At 28.3% G+C, this 15,713-nt stretch overlaps 1 protein-coding gene across 1 annotated transcript; it reads left to right on the forward strand.

Annotated features, from left to right (window-relative positions):
• Positions 1-2,150: 2,150 nt before the first annotated feature.
• On the forward strand, positions 2,151-3,460 carry LOC105790529 (fasciclin-like arabinogalactan protein 7). The gene is made up of 2 exons (XM_012618177.2): positions 2,151-2,228; positions 2,426-3,460. Exon 2 carries the CDS (start codon positions 2,482-2,484, stop codon positions 3,277-3,279), a length of 798 nt encoding a protein of 265 aa, XP_012473631.1. The 5' UTR covers positions 2,151-2,228; positions 2,426-2,481; the 3' UTR covers positions 3,280-3,460.
• The last annotated feature ends 12,253 nt before the right edge of the window (positions 3,461-15,713 follow it).

The raw sequence follows: 15,713 nt of genomic DNA on the forward strand, positions 1-15,713 counted from the left end.
ACTTTTCATTTGAATATATCTTTTATATTATGAAGTTACAATCTTACCCTTAAGTATGAACAAGCTTAATTGAGCTTGAGTTCGAGAATGAGTATGGAAATTGATAAATGAGCTTAATCAAGCTTGATTATGTCTTGAATTGAGCTTAAATATAAAATTTGATATTCGATCGAGCTCAAGTCGAGTATTGAGACACCAATTTTTAGTCGAGCTCGAGCTAGTCAATATTAAGGTTTAGCTCAACTCGAATACACCCTTAAGCGTAGCTAGATGATAGGCAAATCTTGATTAAATGATATACTATTCTTTCTAGTCCCATTTAAAATTACTATTTCAATCTAATCCTTTTTTAACCTTTTGCTCAAATGGAAAAAAAATTATTAAGTCAATTTAAATCATTTTACTACAAAATTTATAGTTTTAACCCTTAAACATGTAAGTTTTAAAAATCTATAACAATATTAGTGTCAACTGAACTCATAACCCGTAAACCTTGTTAGTGACAATTGTATTGTTCATATACAACTCTAGTTGCAACTCAATTTATATTTGGCGTATTCTATAACTTGCCATATTTAAACGGAACCTTTTGATAAAAAAAACTTTGAATTTTTAATGCGCATATTTGGAGGATTTCTAGCAATACCATATTGAGTTAAACTGTGAATAAAATCAAGCTAAGCAAAGATTCTATGAATGATTTCAATGGGGTCAAAGTTTACTTATTTGAAGAGATTTGATTCTTAAAAAATTATTATGAGAAAACATCCGCTAATTCTATTTCATATTAAAGACTTTATCGAGCTAAATTTAAAGAGATAGAGATTCACATCGATTGTAATTTTACAAGTCAATATATGACTATTTAAAAGAATGGTTGTTATAGTTTTTATGTACGAGATTGAGAGAGATTATCTTGCTCATGTGAGGAACTTATTTTAGTAAATATTTTATTGTAAATGAACCGTTTTCTAAGTTTTCAAGGAGAAAATATTGGTGGGTAAATTGAAATTAAATCACGTTTTGTACAAATAAATTTATAGTGAATTACTCTCTAATTTCTGCAACTATATTTTTTTTTTAAAACTGTGTAACCAAATTACCATATCCGATCGAAAAGGATACGGAGAAGTGTCCCAAAGCATTAGAAAACTTCTCAAGTAGAAAAGTGAATAAGAAAGCCTACCATATATGGTCCTCCTTCCTTGAATGATTGTTAAGAAAATGCCTTCATTATTTTTAGTGTTATTTTCACAAACAAGTATCGTACCCGTCTCATTCAATCCACAAACGCAATTAGGGGTGAGGATCGATCGAATCGAGTGAAAAAATTTTGAGTTAATCGAATTGACAATTCCTATTTTATCATCTTAGCTCGATTTAAATTTTTTTTCGAATCAAATCGAGTGAAATAAAATTCGAATTGAGTCGAATCGAGTGAAACGTTCGAGTTAAATTAAAAAAATTAAACATGATAAATTAAAATTTTATTACAAAATAACTAATTCAATGTTGGAGCACATAAATTTGAAACCATATATATTTGAAAACTTTTTAAAGCAAAATAAAAATTTACTTTAGTATGATAAACTTTAATCATTAATTAATTTATTTAAGTCTCCCAAATTATTATTCTAGAAAATTTTGTTTTTTAAATTTCTTTATATATTTTTAGAATTTTTTGAAACTTTTAGAATTTTTAAAAATATAAAATTTGGAATTTTTATAAATATTTAGAATTTTAAAAATTATTTTGGAATTTTTGTTGAGAGAGACGGATTTGTTCTTTTTTAAACTTGATAGGGACTAAAAGGGTATTTACACCAATTTGTTATTCGAATGGTAAAATTCAACTCAACTCGAACTCGAAACTCGAATAACTCGGTTCGATTACCTTGAAATTCGAATTGTTTTTTTAATTTTTTCAAATCGAATCGAATTTTGCTCACCCTAAGACAACCATATCTAATCCAATATCTGGTTTTCAAATATTTTCTTTTAATCATGGTTAGTTTTTTTGTTAATTTTCTATACCTACTTTTTACCTTAAACTTCACATCCATTTTGATCACCAACAACTGGTACAACCCCACACGTTGGTTTTTTTCTGTTTATATCTTACAACTTACAACCGAAACATCCACACTACACACACATATATATTCATCCAATCTGCTAAATTGGTATCCAAAACTATTCAACTTTCTCTCTGAACTCCTCCAAGTTAGGTTAGTGTTTTCCATAATTTGCATTTGTGTTAAAAGTTGCTTCTCTTGAGAGTTCAAAGGATTCATTTTTCTTTCAAGTTACATGCATGTCTATGTTTTGAAATGGGGTTTACTTTTGTCTTTTGTTCATAATGTAAATTTATTGGATATTTTGCTGTTTATCTGCAATGTAATTGCCAATGATTTGATTCTTGTAGGAGTTTGGAGAGTGGTCACCGCTGAAGCAAAGCCAAATTTCTTGGGGGAAAAGAAAATGGAGTTTTCCATGATTTTTATGATTAGCTTCTCTGTATTGATTTTGTGCTCCTCACTGGCATATGGTCAAGTTGCAATGAGCACAAGCCCGACACCGTCACCCTCACCAGCACCGGCACCGGCACCGACACCGGCATACACAAATCTCAAAGACTTACTCTCTGTGGCAGGTCCATATCACAAGTTCCTGGACTACCTCGAATCGACTAAATTAATCGACACGTTCCAAATCCAAGCCAACAACACGGTTGAAGGCATTACGATTTTCGTACCGAAAGACAACGCATTCAAGGCTCTTAAGAAGCCTTCATTGTCAAATCTAACTGATGATCAGCTCAAATCAGTGCTCCTTTTCCATGCCTTACCACGATACTATGCCCTTGCGGACTTCAATGACCTAAGTGAGAAAGGCCCTATTAGTACACTTGCTGGTGGCCAATACACTTTGCAATTCAACGACGATTCTGGTACCGTCCGCCTCGATTCCGGATGGAGCAAAACAAAAGTCACCAGCGCAGTACACACGTCCAAGCCAGTCGCAGTCTATCAAGTCGATAAGGTCCTTCTTCCGGAGGCCATTTTCGGGACCGACATACCTCCGACACCTGCACCTGCCCCGGCTCTTGGTATTAGCCCATCAGCTGACACTCCATCAGCAGCAAAATCCGAAGAAACTGGTTCCTCATCAAAGCCTTCGTCTTCGGGTTCATCCTCACCTAGGATCATGATGAACTCGGGCATTTGGACTCAGCTGGTTTTGGCATTCTTAGGTGGATGGCTGGTTCTATTTTTCTGAGATGTTATAATTTTATGTTATGGGGTTCTCAATTTACTGTGATTTTTAGACCCCATTTTCTTTCATATATATGTTACTGTGTGTTATTATAAAAAGAATGTTATTGTGTGTTAAGAATATGGTTGTGTTATAATTACCATTTCAATTTTAACGGAGTTTAGCCTTAAATCTCTGTTTTTCACTTGTTCATACTTGTTTCTAAGTTTGGCCCCATCTAAACTATTTGGTGAGTGAGAGCTTAGGAAAGAAAATCTCCTAGCAGGGGGCAAAGCAGAAAAAACTTTTAGGAAATTAAATTATAAATTCTTTTTTGAAGGGTTAAAATGCAACTGGGTAAACTACACCATTAGTCACTAAATTATGGTTAAGTTTTTGTTTTGGTCACTGAACTATTCAAAAGTTTTCATATAAGTCATTGGTTAAAACCGATGCTATATGGGTTTCTCTGTTCGCACTACCTGTACCAATCGAAAGCTCTCTTTCCCCTTCTCTTCTATAGTTTAGATTTTTTTCATGAAACAACTTTAGATATCACAAATTTGAGAACTATTCAAAACTTTTCATATAAGTCATTGAACTAAAAGAAGTTATAATTTGGTCACTGAATTATTCAAAAGTTTTTATATAAGTCATTGGTTAAAACCGATGCTATATAGGTTTTTCTATTCGCACTACCTGCACCAATCGAAAGCTCTTTTTCCCCTTCTCTTCTATAGTTTAGATTTTTTTTCATGAAACAACTTTAGATATCACAAATTTGAGAACCAAAATTCAAACAACTATTTTCTCCGATCTCCGACACTGATTATCAGATCGACTTGGATCTAAGGTATGTTCTTTTAGTCATCAATGGTAACCGATCCACTGTACCAATCATCAAATCGTCACTTGGAGCTCGCTGTCAGAACTTTTTTTTAAGAAAAAAACTTAACAACCCATTGACTTAAATAAAAACTTTCGAATAGTTCAGTGACCAAATTGTAACTTTTTTTTCAAATAAGTGGCCAAAACAAAAATTTACCCATAATTTAGTGACTAATGGTATAGTTACCCAATGCAATTTTATCATTATATTAATTTAAAATTTTATAATTTTTGAAGGAAACTATTGCTATTTTGCCATTTTTGGGAATCAAGACATATATCAATCCCAAGCCTAGATCAAAACCTTGATAATATTAGCAATGATAGAGATCTTGGAACTTTGATGCCCCAACTCTCACTTTGCATAAATCATCCGTAGGTTGTCTTCATATTTATTCTAACTTAAATTCTACCATACATGAGTCTGCTTCATAACTATTCTAATTTAGCTTTAAACAGTAATTCAATTGTACACTGTGATGCTTGATTCTATTTATAATTAATTCAGATATATATTATTTATAATTGAAATTCTACTTATACACTAAAATATACTTTATCAAATATAACATCTCTTATTTGCTTTGCTTCCTATCATTGTCAACCATGGATGATGGAACTCAATGAAACACATGTATACTTATTGAAAGCAAATAAGATGATAAGGTAACATGCTCTTTTCATCCCTTGTTAATTCAAATGTTTTTTTTTTAATATTTGTGTCTAATTTTCATTTGACATGTTTTTGGAATGAGTACTGTAACACCTTTATATCTGTTCCAACCCTCGGAACTTGATATAGGAATATTATATTTGGTGTCAAAGAGATTCTGGGTAATCATTAAGAAATTTGAACATTTAATGATAAGATTTTAACTTATACAACTCGATATTATCATTACGGGCATTCGAGTACATTATCGGTTAACTGATTACATTTGGAAATTAACAAATATGATTTTCACTTAAAACAGGGGGAAAGTATCGTACTAAATCATAATGTATTGATACCTAAAACAAGGTATTTGTACCCCTAACAAGAATCAACACTAAAACCGACTTCTGGAATTGAATTTTTTTTAAATCAAAGTTCAGGTACCGTTTCCAGGCTTTAGGTATCGATACCAAGGTGTGGTAGCGATGGTAGCGGTACCAAGGTGTGGTATTGATACCAAATTGAAATCATGTTTTCGAAAATCTTAAAATTAAGCTCCAGGTATCAATACCTAACCTCTTGGTATCGATTCCTTAAGTTAATTTAGTCAAAATACCTTAAAAATTTTGCTAAAACCCCCTGCAAGATTATGAAATCAATCCAACAACTTAAAATCATTTTAAAATAGTTCAAAACATTCCAATATGACCCCATTTATCCATAATTCATAACGCATTCATTTCTATTAGCATCAAACTTGTGGAATCAAACTTTAAACATACTATAATTTTATATAAATTCAACTTAAACAAAGTTCACACAATTAACGATTTAGTCCCTTCTACTAAAATCTACTTGTTAAGCCTATGCACATGCCATACTATCATCAAATATAAAATCGTACTCTTAATCAAGCTTTAAGATGTGATGAGACGAGCAAGTCTCGGACCACTTCTAGCTTCCTTTTCAATTTCAACCTACGTATTAAAAGAAAATGTGTTAAGCTAAAATAGGTTAGTAATTACTGCAAGAATTTAATCGTAAGCCTAAAGGTATATTTTGAAACATAGTATTAATAAAGAATTATGTACATGTCAAATGTCAATTTATTATATGAATACTTGTACCAATAATCATGCTTGTTCAAATATACACTTACTGATTTGTATTTCATTCCTAAGGCCTAAAGTAGACTTAATAGAACAGTTAGGATATACGAAACAGAACAAAACATCGTCGAAGCGAATAATAGAACACCGCCAAAGTGGATAATAGAACAACGCTGAAGCGGATAAACAAAGAGTGCGCTAAATATTCCTTAATGGCATGCCACTACCATCCTAATAGTTCTAATTTTGTCTACTTGAGCTTAACATCAAATATATTATCTTTGCATTCATTTTAATTTCATCCATATTTTTATAAATTATGCATATAACTTGTAATTCACCATACTAGTAGTATTCATAACATAGTCACTTTTACATATATTTCACTATACCATTTTATTATTGGCATTAACTCTCTTATAGCATTTTTTACTTTCATTACAATTTAGTCCTCTTTAATACCACTACATATTTTTTAAAATTAAATCATCTAAATAACAATTTCTACTAATAATATCTAAAAAATAATAGGATTAAACCCTTGTAGCACTTACAACTAAGGCTTGATTGTAGATTTTCTTCTTTCTTCACTCGTTGGCTACACATTTTCCTTTGTCTACAATTTAGTCCTCTTCTTTTGTTCTCTTTTACTTCGTTTCATGACCAACATAAAATATTTACTTGTTAATACCATAACCATATGACATATCTATGCACAACTAATGAAACTATCATGAATATCATGAAAAATCTTTATCTTCTTACCTTGATTTCTTGATGTTACAAACCAACCCTAACTTTCTCTCTCTTCCTAAACAATTATTGACTTTCTTTTCATGAAATTAAGGTATCTACTAGTCTCCTCTAATGATTTAACCAAGAAAGCATGAAAAAAAATGTGGAAAAAAGCTTAGAGGGTTCAAAAATGGTGAAAATGACTTGAATGGAATTAAAACAAAAGTTTGATTCCCAAAGAAGGATTATGACTTTCATCTTCCTTTTTTCCAACTTCTATACCTTTCTACTAAAATATCTATCCACTAGACAATTAGTTTAATAGTTTTGTTATTTAGTTCACCAATCACCAATTGTCACAATTTAATCCTTTAACCATTAAGTTTCCATAATTATCTAATTTTTCTAATTACCTCTTTAACCTTTAACCCCCCCCTTTTTTTTTTTTTACAATTCCTTTCATGAGTCATGGCTTATTTAGATAAAAATTGCACCTCTAGTCATTCTTCCGTTTTCATCAAATCTATGTCATTAATTTAGACTTTTAATTTCACATTTTGGACCCATTACTTCACATTTTCCTACAATTTAGTCAATACTACAAGTTAACTCTTCTTGTTTCAAAAACACTCCGAACCCTCTACTGGTTTCAAATAGACTCCGCACTATCACACTGATATTCCTAATAAATTTATTTTAAAAAATTCTCTACTATTATCAACCCAACATGCTACTATACCACCCACTGCACCTTGAAGATGTTACAATACACAAATGAACTAAGAAAAATTGAAGTCATATTTAATATTCATATTCAAATTTGTTTTATCTAAATCTACCAATTGTGTTTTGGGTTATAATTATATAGATCGAATTGCATTTTCAAGTTATTTACGGTTATATCAATATAGATTGAAGTTTAGAAGATTTTGAGTCTACGTTATTTTAAATTTGAATTTTTCTGAATTAAATCGTTTATTCGAATCATTTCGAATTATATGGTTAAATTGTTTTAGATTTTTGTTTTCCGGGTAACAAAGTCCATATTTAGATTAGTGAATAATATATGGCAACGTTGAAGAAACGTCAAATGAAGAAAGAGAAGGAATCATAGGAAATGAAAATGAAGCATTGAAAGTCAAGAAATGAATGAAATACCTCGGGCGCAATGCATGCCCTCCGACACGCTCTACCCTTTTCTTTTTTTCTCCTCTCGAAAATCTTCTCCTTAATTTTATTAGGTTAGCTTAACGTGTATTTGTAAATATTTATTATGAATCTTTTTTTAAATAAATACACGTGAAAATAATATATTTATTAAAAATAATGTAAAAATCAAATAGAATCTCGTGTGTTTACCTAATAGTCAAGGTGTTCACTGCCTTAAGTGTGGTCTAAGTTTGAGTCATACTAGTCGCATTATTGTTAAGGTTTTGCCCTCCTCTTGTAATTTACCAAAAAATATATATATAAGAATCAAATCAAGCTTAATTGAGATGTTGAAATTGAAAGTTTAAAATTTATAATATTTTAAGTTGAAAATTGGTTGTTTGTAAATTTTATTTAATTTATATAAAAATAAAAAAATAAAATATATTCTACTAATAATTTTAAAAATTTACTTTTAATCAATTTTTAATTAAGGTTATGTTTAATAAACTGGAAAATTAATTGTTGAAAAATAAGTGTTGAATTTAAGCTATAAAATATGTTTAGTATTTTGTTAAAATTAAATATAGAATATAATTAGATTGTTTGATAAAAGATAATATAATCTTAAATGAAATAAAATAAAATAAAAAGTCATTGAATTTATTTTCTATTAAGTGATAAGTAGGTCCTTATCTACTTATCATTTTCTACACTTTTTGTAGAAAAAAATTTATTTATTTGTTTTTATTGTGAGTTACCAAATGTCTTTAAAAAATTTAAGTTGTTGAAAATATTAATTTTCACTTGATTGAATTTTTCAACGCTTTATCATATAGAACCTAAGTTAGTGACGGATTGACTCATGATATCTGGGGGTTTTAAGTATAATATAAATTAAGAATATTTAAATTATTTTATTAGGTTAGTTTAACGAGTTGTTCTCAGGGTTAAATCACTTTTTGGGACTTAAACTTGGTAAATTTTCTCACATTGGACCTGATTTTTTTTTGTCCAAGTTAGGTCATGAACTTGACAATTGTTCTCACATTGGGGCTTGAACTTTTTTTTATCAAAGTTAGGCCCTGAACGTGGTAATTGTTTCAACATTAGAGTTTTTTTTTATAAGATAGTCCTTGAAAACCTTAAAGTTCAGGCCTTAATACAAGAATAATTGTCAAGTTCATGCTTCAATGTGAGAATAATTGCCAAAATCAGGGCCTAACTTGGACAAAAAAAAGTTCAAACCCCAATATAAAAATAGTTGCCAAGTTCAAACCCCAAATAGTGATTTAACCATTTTTTATTTATTACTTTTTTTCCCTTGCATTTAATACATTATTTTTGTTTGATTTTAAAAATTGACAATAAATTATTTAAAAACAAAATTTTTACTTCGAACTGGTCCTAAATTTAAATTAAATAAGTTTTAAAATATTTTATTTAAATTTAATAACATATATAAGTTAAAATAAAATTTACTTTTTATTTCTTTCTAAACAGTAAAACATGTAATTTAGGAAATGGGAAGGTTTGAATTTTTCTTTAGAATTGGATCATGATCCGACTTGACCCATAACCACTTCTATTATCTCATTAGATTTGTTTTAGGGTTAGATTATTTGCCAAAGTCTGAAAGTCTGCTTAAATTGTCGTAGGGCTTGAATAAAATATTAAACTCGAAAAAATGATTTTAATAAAAAATTAGATTCGTTTAAAATATGATTTGGGCTTGAGCTCCATTATCGAAACTCAAACTCAACTTGACCCATTTTTAAGTTTATAACAATTTTTTTTATTTTTTTTACATTACGTAATTTATATCAAATGAAAATTAAATAATGCAAATATTAAAATATATTAAGTTTATGTCAAGGAATTTAATAAAAAATTAGCCTTTAACACCCTTTTGGCCCATGTATTAGAGCTAAACTATCACTTGGGAATTTAATAAAATTAGCCTTTAAGAAAATGTTTATTAGGAATTTTAGAGTTTTTCTGAAAAATTATAGAATTTTATGAAAAATTTAAGAATTTTATGTTTTTTTACTTAAAACTAGATATTTCTTAAAAATATAAAATGCAAAAAAATACTAAATTTTCCAAAAGAAAAAAACACCATAAAATTCTTTAAAACATTATTAAAATTTTCCAAAAACCTAAAATTCCAAACAAACACATTTTTAAAATTTATGAAAAATTTAAATTTTTATTGAACTTTTCATGCTTATAATTTAAAAAATATATAAATTTCAAATTTAGATTATAATTTTCTAAGTTTTAATATTTTTTGGGATTTTTATTTTCATGAATTTATAATTTTAAGTAATTTTGCCACGTGGCAATTTTCATTGGTTGGTTTAAATTTTGTAACAAAAAATGAGGTTGTGGTAACAATGTTATACATAATGAAAGTATAGGGCCAAATACTAATAAACAAAATATAAGTATAAAAGTGATAATTTAACTATAATACAGGGGCTAAAAGAGGTATTAAGCCAAAATATATAATGATAGTAAAGGTATATATATATATATAACAACTAAATATTAAATAAAAATAAAATAGGAAGACCTAATTAAACTTAGGTTAGCCACTTATTAACAAAATCTAACGCTGGATTAAATTAGACTTAGATAATTATGCATAATAATTCTCATACTAATTTATGAATTATTGAATCTCATGCAAGGTTTCTTGAAAAGAATACTATATTAATTGACAATGAATGATTTTATTTATCATTTTCAATATATTTTTATTCAACATCTTCAACTACTCATATCCTCTCCCTATAAATACGCTCAATTTACGTCTTTTTATTCGATAACAATGCCAATACCAACCGAGTTAAGACATCATTTTCAATATATTGAATAGGATATTAGTACTATTTATATATAAAGTAAATTTAAATAGTGTCTATAGAGCAATTATTAATAAGCTCTCTTATATTAAAAGCCCATAATTGATAATTAATTTCATACATTTCAATAGAGTGAAATTTGTAACTTAAAATAGTGTTGAATAAAAAATTGAAAAATCGAAAATCGATTCAAATCAGTGATATTTGGATTATTTTTAGTTCATGAATTTAAAATTGAAATGATTCAAATTGAATAAAATTTATTTTATTGAATTTGTAGTTAATTTTAAATTTAAAAAGTGAAAATAAATTAAATAAAAATATTTTTCAGAAAAAGAATTATATAAAAGTTATTGGCTACTTTTTATTTACTTGAAAATTTAAATACTTAAAAGCACCAAATTAAATTAATCTCAACCTTTAGAGGCGCATTTGGTATAACAGAAAGTTATCATTTTCCTATGAATTTAATTGGTCGGAATGTGATTCCAACATTTGGTATGCAAAAATTAGTTTACTTTTCTTGGAATTTAACATTTCCTTAGGAGTTACTTTCCCACTAGTAATGAAAAGTGGCTCACTCGATAATTTATGGCAGAGTTACTTTTCCACGTAGATTGAAAATAAAAAAAATGTTATGACAAAAAAGAAAACACGCATGTTATTTATCCTCGTTCTTTGGTCTCTAAACTTCAATTCATTATTCTAAAGCAATGTTTTTTTTATGATCTTATTCCCAATATGTAAATTCTACTCTACAAATATATATATATATATATATATATGAATATACTTGAATTTATACATTGTAAAGTAAAAATTGTAGTTAAGTTAATAAAGATGAGAAAATCATATTTTCTGGATTAATTCAAATATTTTTAATAATAAAATTATTCAAAATATTAAAATACATTAAGATCATCTTTCATTTAATAAAGTAATTTTACAAAACAACATCCTCGTAAAAGTGTTGAATATTTTCTAATGTATATCAAACATTATAAAGTGACTTTTTAGTAAAAATATTTCAATAAATCACAATCCATTGGAATCCAAGGAAAACAATAGAGGATAAATATTAAAATTATACATGAACTTTGATACAATTTTCAGTGTTATACATCAACTTTAATTTGGTACATTTGTATACTTCAAATTTTAATTTTAGTTCTATTTTCACATTTCACTTATCTGTTATTTATATGACACAATTTTCATTAAGTCATATATAGATTGTTGAAATAACATTTTATTAGGTTAAAAATATACACGTAAATTAAAATTATTTTCACTTAGATTAAAAAAAGATTTCTTTAGGGAAATAAGAAACCCTTTTTCAAGTGCATTTATTTTTTAATCTAGATAAAATAATTAAAATTATTGTATATTTTAAACCTAATAAAATTTTATTTTAGCAATTTATATATAACTTAACGAAAAATTATGTCACGTGGATAACAAGTCAAGAAAATATAAAAACTGAAACAAAATTAAAATTTGATGTATTCAAATACACCAAAATAAAATTGACGTATGACATTACAAATTATATTAAAATTTATGTATAAATTTAATATTTTAAAAAAATATTAAATCACTCACTAACTAATATATTAATAGTAAAATGAAGATTGGTTTATTTTAATCATGGAAACAACCAAATTAAAGCACATGTCACCCTCAATCTAAAGTATAATTAATAGGGCTAAGTGTTCAAGATTAAGCACACCCTAAAAGGAAAAAACAAATTATGTAAATTGCATATTAATTTAAGAGTTTAAAAGTCAAAAACAATTTAAGGATTTTATTTTATTTTAAGGTGTTTGGTTTCCAAACTAACCTACTATTTCTTCACGTATGCTCATGTTAGCATGACCTAATAATTATTTTGTTACAATTTATATTTTAGTATATTCGGATCGTTTTTTATATTTTTGTGTTTGATTTATGTTTGGGGTTCGTGGTTATTCTTCTCAATAATTTTATCTTTAAAATTTGAACCTCGTTCTCCCATTAAGAATGTAATATGTCTTAACATTACACTCAACACTTATTGGTGTATTTTTGGATTCAGAGTAAACGCAACATAAATTATTAAACATTTATCTTGTATAATCCTTTAATTTTAATTTTAATTATACTGTTTGAAGTTAGGTTATCCCATTTAAATGAAGATTGGGGGAAAAACAAAGGCAAATCTATGGGGCGGGCTGGCATGGGCCCCGACCCCCCTAAAATAGAAAATTACAATTTAAATCCTCTAAATTTTTTTAAAATTTTAAATTAATAAAGGTAAAATTATACTTTGACCCCTTAAAATTATAAAAATTCGATTTAATCATTTAAAAATTATAAAATCAGACCATAAAAAATTAAAACTTACTTCAACCCCTAAAAAATGGTTCCCCCTTCGCCCGGGGAAAAGTGAAAATTTTGTAGGCCTAAAAAAGTTCAATAGATATATAGCTATTAAACCTACTTAATGACATTAAATTAAAGAGAAGGATATATTTCTAAAAATTTAATAATATGATTATATTCTATCAATAAAAAATACTATATATTACGTCATTAAAGAGGAAAAATAAATATTAAAGCATGTAAAAATTGACCAAAACTATTTACTATTTCATTGCTGTAGATTTCATAAACCAAAAGGAAAAATTAATCAAAAAAAATCACCAGAAAGAGTAACAGCATGAACAAACAGACGATGAAGAACATAACAGAGAAGAAATGCCTGGCTTTCCCATGTACGCCGCTCCATTTTTTTTTCTCGAAACGATATATATATCGGCGGCCGGCCGACGTCGACGCCGGAAGTGCTTCAGTCAACCGCGCAAAGGGAAACTTGAGAAGATAGAAATTTGCCAGAAAGATGGTTGAAATTACTATAATCAATTTGAGAGCAAGCTATAACATCATATTTATTCTTCATCCTCTTCATAACTTTTGTTTTTTTTTTTCTGGGATTATCTGAAACAAGAAGAAAACAGCAAAAGGTTATGAAATGATAAGGGAAAACAAAAAATGAAGAGATTATACAGGAGTTAACACAAAGAAGATGAAACCAGCATATATATATATATATATTATAAAAGAGGCAGGAAAAAAAGGGAAGGGTGTTCCCAAGAAGATGAGACCAGCATTTCCCGTTTTAATGTTGCCTTCATATGTAAACACAATTATAAAATGCGAATAGGATAAATAAAAACTTTGAAAATCATAAATATATAATACTTTTCTTTAGTTGACAAAAATACGTTTTTTTGTTTATATAAATATATAATACTTTAAATAGTTAATGAGTGGAGTATCTAAGTCTAAATTTTATTATTTATATTTACACGTATATGTGTTCTCGATTTTGATTTTATTTTGATTTAAGTTTTATTATGTGTGTTTCTTGTCTAAATTTATTTTAATTTAGGTTTGGATATAATTTGATAATATATCAATTTGCTTGTGCATGTTACTGTAATTTTATAGATGTATTACTTGTAATTGGGAATTGTAATTTGTACCTTAAAAATCCTTTTTAATGTTTATTTTAATTTTGATTATCAAACTATCCATTTGTACAAGTAGTAATTTAATTCTAATCGTAGTTATATTTGTAAGGCATAGTTTTTGGCCCTTTAGAAAAATTATTGTAATCCTCAATTTAATTTTTCATCTTTTTAGCCTTTGAATTTGTATTTTTTTGTCTAATTATCCTAAAATAGATGAAAAGTTTGTCACACCCCAAAATAGAGGGGTTAATTGAAATAATTAATCAAGTAGTGACCTAGGTTAAATGGTTAAGTAGTTAGTGCACTTTTTAGAGGTCTTAAGTTCAACCCATTGCTTATTCAATTATTTCCTTTTTATTTTTAGCAAATTAGGGTGAAAATCACACTAAAACAAATATTACTTGAAGTAAAAAATAAATAAGAAATGAGTAGCAGCTCAATGATTAATACGCTCAAACTCCCCTTTGCTTACCCAGGTTTGAGTCACCCCTTACCCAAGTCCATTTCCTTTTATTCGACAACAGGGGTAAATTACTAAACATCCCCTCAAAGTTTGAAAACCCTAGGTATTTAGTCCTATCCCTAATAGCATTAGAAGCTTTGCTTTCTTTTTCAAATCCAAGCATAATTTTTGCTCATTTTCCCTATTTTTTCTCCCTTTTCTTTTCATATTCTTCTTTGCATAATATTTTCTCCATTGCTGAACTTATTTTTGTTTCCCGAATCAAAATCTATTCCCGATTCAAGTCATTTTTCAACCGAAATCGTAATCGCTATTACAAACATTCTTTAATTGTTGCCAAGAATCGATAAGTATGTCTCGATTCTAATGTTTGATCTCAAATCTTTATAGAATTTCTATCTAATGATAATCTTGCAATCGATTAAACATTTTTTAATGGTTCTTGCCAAAATCTTTCAATAATATCGTTGAATCTTGATACCCAATGTTAATACATGAAAAATATATTGTTGAAGGACCTGATTTAGGTGAACCGAACCATTCTTGATCGTGAGGAACGTCGTTCGGTCTCCTGATGAAAGGTGTGTGTTCTTTTACAAGTGAATCAGGGCAAACTGTGTATAGGAATAGGGCCATATGGCTCCTCACACGGCAATGTACCCCTGAAACCCTAGGCTAGTTCATGAACCACATGGCCACAATCCTCTCACACGGCTATGTCCCTCCTGTAGGTTAATTTTGCAATTGCCACATGGTCACAATCTATTACACGGTTTGGCCACATGGTCGTGTAACCCTTCCACACGGCGAGCCTCTCACAAGGCCATGTGACCCATGATTTACAATTTTGCCTAAAATTTTGTGAATTGATCAGTTTAATCCATGAATAGTCCCCAAACTATTTTTAATGGTTTTATATCATTCAATTGAGTCCCTGATATTATGAATAATGTTGGAATCCATGATCTGATTGACTAAATTGTTACTGTACATGCATGATATGTGATTGGTTCATGTTTATTGTCATTGGTTTACTGATAAACTGTTACTGTTACTTGTACCATTGTGTTTTCGATTGCA

Source organism: Gossypium raimondii, chromosome 8 (genome assembly GCF_025698545.1).
Source record: "Gossypium raimondii isolate GPD5lz chromosome 8, ASM2569854v1, whole genome shotgun sequence".
NCBI classification, from domain to species: domain Eukaryota; kingdom Viridiplantae; phylum Streptophyta; class Magnoliopsida; order Malvales; family Malvaceae; genus Gossypium; species Gossypium raimondii.

Excerpts from the sequence above, each read along its gene's own strand:
- LOC105790529 (XM_012618177.2), top strand. The coding sequence starts at position 2,482 with ATGGAGTTTTCCATGATTTTTATGATTAGCTTCTCTGTATTGATTTTG.